We start from the raw sequence: 6,780 nt of genomic DNA, 5'->3' as shown, positions 1-6,780 counted from the left end.
TCAGCGTATTGTGGCTGTCTTTTAATTCTGAATAAAAAAAAAAAAAATTAAATATTTGATAAATGATACATATGCAACAATTCTTTTAAACACCTATTTTACCAATCTTCTTAATGAATTTTTATTGTAATAAAAATTAAACGTTATATGATTATCTTTCTTATATATCTTTATCCATTCAATGTATTATCCGAAATTGATACAGATTTTATGAAAATATCATTCAGCTGTAAGCATCATATTGTACTAAAATATCGCATATAATTATATAAGTTTTTTTAAAAATATCATATAATTGGTATATGACATTTAGAAAAATTCAAAGATAAAAATTAAAAATTTGAATAACATGCCTACAATTTGATATTCAAGTGATTAAAACTTTTTAGTTTTATGCTTAACATTATCATGATCATACGACTTTTCTTAGTTATATTTTGTTTTAATGCAACGATTAAATTTTCTTATATCTTTATTATTCTAACAAGAGGATAATATGAATAGGTTATGTATGATGTTGAATAACTTTGAATAACATTCTCTCAAATAAAATTTATTATATTATCTTATGATAAGTAAAAATTAGAAATTGTTAATAAATGGGAAAATGCATAAGTATCCCCCAGCTTATGCCCTTTTTGATCTGCCCAGGGGAGCTGGTTTTTCGTATTCAGGACAGTAATCCTGTAAAAGACACCAATCACAAGAATTAAAAACTCGAGCCTTCCCAAGGGCCAGGGGCGGCTCTAATAAATCGGTGGCCTAAAGCAAAATCCGAATGGAGGCCTTAAATTCGAATATATATTTTTTATGAAGTTTATTATAGCCAATTATTTTAATCTTTCTTGAGACATAGTACTCATAATTTGTCAAACTTCTATTACTTCCTTGCTCTTTTATGAAAAAATTATATTTTCTACAAATTATACGCGATATTTAAAAAAAATAATATGTATAACCTATTGTATTTTTAAAAAATGAGGCCCCTCAAATTTTGGGGCCTAAGGCAGTTGCTTTTTTTTCAAAGCTGTAGAGCCGCCACCCGGCCACTCATCATTTTTCTCACGAAAAGTTAAGAGGCTACTACTTACCAGATCAGCATGCATTTTCTTGACAAATGTTTTGAAGGTTCTGAAGTTCCTACTTTGAAGGAGTTTTTCAGATAATCGAAGGTAAGTCAGCCCAGCCATTTTTAGTTTTGGTGGACCATTTTTGTTGATACCATTTGGTCTAGCGTTGAGAAGGATTTGGTTGTAGGCATAGCCGTCATATCTTGCAAGTGCATTCTCACCTGCTACATCAATGTTCTCTTTCCAGCCAACACTCAAAACCTGTACATAATCAGGTAAAGTCTTGATTAATAGCAGTCCATAGCTAGTTGTTCGCAAAAAAATGTTAGTCTTTCCTCTGTAAAATTTGGTCTCACAGAACTGGTACTCCCTCCGTCCCAGTTTAAGTGGTCTTACTTTCAATTTTGATCTGTCCCAAAACGAGTGTTTCTTTCTATATTTAGTAAGCTTTCCAATTCCAACGTTCTACATGACAAGATTAAGACCGCGAGATTTAAAGGACTATACACATGCATCTTTAATTTTAGACCACAAGATTCAAAGTACATATCCCCTTTCATAAACTTTAGGCCACTTAAATTGAGACGGAGGGAGTATAAGGTTAAGTCACAGTTTGTCCAAGATGTACACTGGATGCTAAAATGGTATAAAACATGCAACTCTCTTTTCTAACCTGTTGAACTAGCTCTTGAGGGCCAGACTTAGCATAAGCTGGATGTTCTGAATTCCTCATCTCAAGGCAAGTGAAATGGAAGGTACCATAGTGCCTCGATAACATCCTTGCTATTGATCTATAACCATCTCAATCATCCAAATTATAAAATCCTGCTGTTAGCTCTGCAACAAGGCTGGCATCTTTGTACCACCAGTGAATTCCAGCTACCTGCTTGAGCAAAATTGACAGAAGGGAAACTTCTGTTAGCTTGTACTGTCAAAACTCGAAAGTGATCAATAATGCAAAGACTAAAGAATTTCCAGGTGGATGAAGACTTGCTTTAACTGATAGCTTCACTTTGTATCCCAGGGAAGCTTTGTTTGCTTCATCAAGGATCTGATCTCCGAGAAGCAGTAGCTTGCTAGAGTACCTATAATTACCCATCCGACTTATAAATACCTATAATTACCCTTTCGAACTAACACACATAATTTATTAAATCATCAAAAACACCCACAAAAAAATTTGGTCAAAAAACTGCCTGCAATCAATGTGTGCCTCTCTTGAAAGCACACAATGTATACTACTATATCTTTTAGTACGTAATGAATTAGGTGAGCCACGACATATGAAAATTGTAGGTCAATAAGTTTTCTTTCAAATTCCACTAATTTTGTATCATTTATTGTTTAAACTAAAGCATTATGACCATTTTACCAGAGACTAGTGTAGTTGTAAATAAGAGAAACTTCGAACATTCATAATTTTGGCTTTGGATATTAGTATTGGGTATAGAAAAACTCTATCTCACGGTCCATACCTCATTTGAACTTATAAATACCTATAATTACCCATTCGAACTAACACACATAATTTATTAAATCATCACAAACACCCACAAAAAATTTTGGTGAAAAAACTACATGCAATCAATGTGTGACTCTCTTGAAGGCAAACAATGTATACTACAATATCTTTTAGTACATAATGAATTAGGTGAGCCATGGCAAATGAAAATTGTAGGTCAATGAGTTTTCTTTCAAATGCCACCAATTTTGTATCATTTAATATTTAAAGTAAAGCATGACCATTTTACCAGAGACTAGTGTAGTTGTAAATAAGAGAAACTTCGAACGTTTATAATTTTGGCTTTAAATGTTTCGGCAATAAAAAAACTCTATTTCATGGTCCGTACCTCATTTGAACTTATAAATACCTATAATTACCCATTCGAACTAACACACATAATTTATTAAATCATCACAAAAACCCACAAAAAATGTTGGTCAAAAAACTATATGCAAACAATGTGTGCCTCTCTTGAAGGCAAACAATATATACTACCATATCTTTTAGTGCGTAATAACTTAAGTGAGCCATGACATATGAAAATTGAAGGTCAATGAGTTTTCTTTCAAATGCCACCAATTTTGTATCATTTAATATTTAAAGTAAAGCATGACCATTTTACCAGAGACTAGTGTAGTTGTAAATAAAAGAAACTTAGAACATTCATAATTTTGGCGTTAGATGTTAGTTTTGGCTATAGAAAAATTATATTTCACGGTCCATACCTCATTTGAACTTATAAATATCTATAATTAACCATTCATACTAAAACACAGAATTTATTAAATCATCACAAACACCCATAAACAATTTTGGTAAAAAAACTACATGCAATCAATGTGTGCCTCTCTTGAAGGCAAACAATGTATACTATCATATATTCTAATACGTAATGAATTAGGTGAGCCATGACAATGAAAATTATAGGTAGATGAGTTTTCTTTCAAATGCCACAAATTTTGTATCATATAATGTTTCAAGTAAAGCATTATGACCATTTTACCATAGACTACTGTAGTTGTAAATAAGAGAAACTTCAAATGTTCATAATTTTGGCTTTAATAATTGTTCCTTTAGGTTATATCAAAACTCTATTTCACGGTCGATACCTCATTTGAACTTATAAATACCTATAATTACCCATTCGAACTAACAAACATAATTTATTAAATCATCACAAAAACCCACAAAAAATGTTGGTCAAAAAACTATATGCAAACAATGTGTGCCTCTCTTGAAGGCAAAAAAAGTGTACTACATGTCTTTTAGTACATTATGAATTAGGTGAAAACAATGTATACTACCATATCTTTTAGTACGTAATGAATTAGGTGTGCCATGACATATGAAAATTATAGGTCAATGAGTTTTCTTTCAAATACCACAAATTTTGTATCATTTAATGTTTAAAGTAAATCATTATGACCATTTTACCATAGACTAGTGTAGTTGTAAATAAGAGAAACTTTGAACATTCATAATTTTGAACTTAGATGTTAGTTTCGGCTATAGAAAAACTCTATTTCACGGTCCATCCCTCATTTAAACTTATAAATACCTATAATTACCCATTCGATCTAACACACATAATTTATTAAATCATCACAAACAACCACAAAAAAATTTATTCTAAAAACTACTTGCAATCAATGTGTGCCTCTTTTGAAGGCAAACAATGTATACTACCATATATTTTAGTAAGTAATGAATTAGGTGAGCAATGACATATGAAAATTATAGGTCAATGAGTTTTCTATCAAATTACACTAATTTTGTATCATTTATTGTTTAAACTAAAGTATTATGACCATTTTACAAGAGACTAGTGTAGTTGTAAATAAGAGAAACTTCGAACGTTTATAATTTTAGCTTTAGCTGTTAGTTTCGGGTATAGAAAAACTCTCTTTAATGGTCCATACCTCATTTGAACTTATAAATGCCTATAATTACCCATTCCAACTAACACACATAATATATTAAATCATCACAAATACTTGATTCTACCTATCACGATCAAAGGGTGTAGTGAAAAAGTTTTGGGATAGAATAATTTGAATAGGCATATGAAGAAGTAAATATATGGATTGCGTCCGGGGGGTTTGGTATAGGTATTTATCTTACCTCATTTGAACTTATAAATACCTATAATTACTCATTCAAACTAAAACACATGATTTATTAAATCATCACAAACACCCATAAACAATTTTGGTGAAAAACTACATGCAATAAATATATGCCTCTCTTGAAGGCAAACAATACTACCATATCTTTTAGTACGTAATGAATTAGGAGAGCCATGACATATGAAAATTATAGGTCAATGAGTTTTATATCAAATCCCACCAATTTTGTACCATTTAATGTTTAAAGTAAAGCATTATGACCAGTTTACCATGGACTAGTGTAATTTTAAATAAGAGAAACATCAAACGTTCATAATTTTGGCTTTAGATGTTAGTTTCGGCTATGGAAAAACTCTATTTTATGGTCCATGCCTCGTTTAAACTTATAAATACCTATAATTACCCATTCGATCTAACACACATAATTTATTAAATCATCACAAACACCACAAAAAATTTTGGTAAAAAAACTACAAGCAATCAATGTTTGCCTCTCTTGAAGGCAAACAGTGTATACTACCATATCTTTTGGTACGTAATGAATTAGGTGAGCCATGACATTTGAAAAATATAGGTGAATGAGTTTCTTTCAAATGCCACAAATTTTGTATCATTTAATGTTTAAAGAAAAAGCATTATGACCATTTTACCAGAGACTAGTGTAGTTGTAAATAAGAGAAACTTCGAACGATATTAATTTTGGCTTTAGATGTTAGTTTTTCCTACAGAAAAATTCTATTTCACGGTCCATACCTAATTTGACCTTATAAATACCTATAATTACTCATTCGAACTAAAATACATAATTTATTAAATCATCACAAACACCCATAAAACAATTTTGGTAAAAAAACTACATGCAATCAATGTGTGCCTCTCTTGAAGGCAAACAATATATACTACGATATCTTTTAGTACATAATGAATTAGGTTAGCAATGGCATATGAAAACTGTAGGTCAATGTGTTTTCTTTCAAATGCCACCAATTTTGTATCATTTAATGTTTAATGTATAGCATTATGACAATTTTACTAGAGACTAGTGTAGTTGTAAATAAGAGAAACTTCGAACGTTCATAATTTTGGCTTTAGATGTTAGTTTCGGCTATAGAAAAAGTCTATTTCACGGTCCATGCCTCATTTGAAATTATAATTACCTATAATTACCCATTCGAACTAACACACACAATTTATTAAATCATCACAAATACCCACAAAAAATTTTGGTCAAACAACTACGTGCAATCAATGTTTGCCTCTCTTGAAGGCAAACAATGTATACTACCATATCTTTTGGTACGTACTGAATTAGGTGAGCATGACTTATGAAAATTATAGGTCAATGAGTTTTCCTTCAAATGCCACAAATTTTGTATCATTTAGTAAAGCATTATGACCATTTTACTTGAGACTAGTGTAGTTGTAAATAAGAGAAACTTCGAACGTTCATAATTTTGGCTTTAGATGTTAGTTTTGGCTATAGAAAAACTCTATTTCACGGTTCATACATAATTTGCACTTATAAATACCTATAATTATTCATTCGAACTAAAATACATAATTTATTAAATCATCACAAACACCCATAAACAATTTTGGTAAAAAAACTACATGCAATCAATGTGTGCCACTCTTGATGGAAAATAATATATACTACCATATCTTTTAGTACGTAATGAATTAGGTGAGCAATGACATATGAATATTGTAGGTCAATGTGTTTTGTTTCAAATACCATCAATTTTTTATCATTTAATGTTTAAAGTAAAGCATTATGACCATTTTACGAGTGACTAGTGTAGTCGTAAATAAGAGAAACTTCGAACGTTCATAATTTTGGCTTTAGATGTTAGTTTTGGCTATAGAAAAACTCTATTTCACGGTTCATACATAATTTGCACTTATAAATACCTATAATTATTCATTCGAACTAAAATACATAATTTATTAAATCATCACAAACACCCACAAAAATTGTTGGTCAAAAAATTATATGCAATCAATTTGTGCCTCTTTTGTAGACAAACAATGTATACTACCATATCTTTCAGTACGTAATGAATTAGGTGAGCCATGACAT

The 6,780-nt window shown here is 30.6% G+C and overlaps 1 protein-coding gene across 1 annotated transcript; it reads right to left on the bottom strand.

The window, feature by feature from the left end:
- Positions 1–627: 627 nt before the first annotated feature.
- LOC102592633 (beta-amylase-like) lies at positions 628–1,848 on the bottom strand. Its single transcript, XM_006360533.1, has 3 exons — positions 1,744–1,848; positions 1,092–1,331; positions 628–684 (listed from the first exon to the last, which is right to left on the bottom strand). Exons 1-3 carry the CDS (start codon positions 1,846–1,848, stop codon positions 628–630), a joined length of 402 nt encoding a protein of 133 aa, XP_006360595.1.
- Between the last annotated feature and the right edge of the window lie 4,932 nt (positions 1,849–6,780).

This window comes from Solanum tuberosum, unplaced genomic scaffold (assembly GCF_000226075.1).
Source record: "Solanum tuberosum cultivar DM 1-3 516 R44 unplaced genomic scaffold, SolTub_3.0 scf00313, whole genome shotgun sequence".
Taxonomy (NCBI): Eukaryota; Viridiplantae; Streptophyta; class Magnoliopsida; order Solanales; family Solanaceae; genus Solanum; species Solanum tuberosum.
The sequence above is the reverse complement of the archived record's forward strand: the minus strand, read 5'-3'. Positions and strand labels throughout refer to the sequence as shown.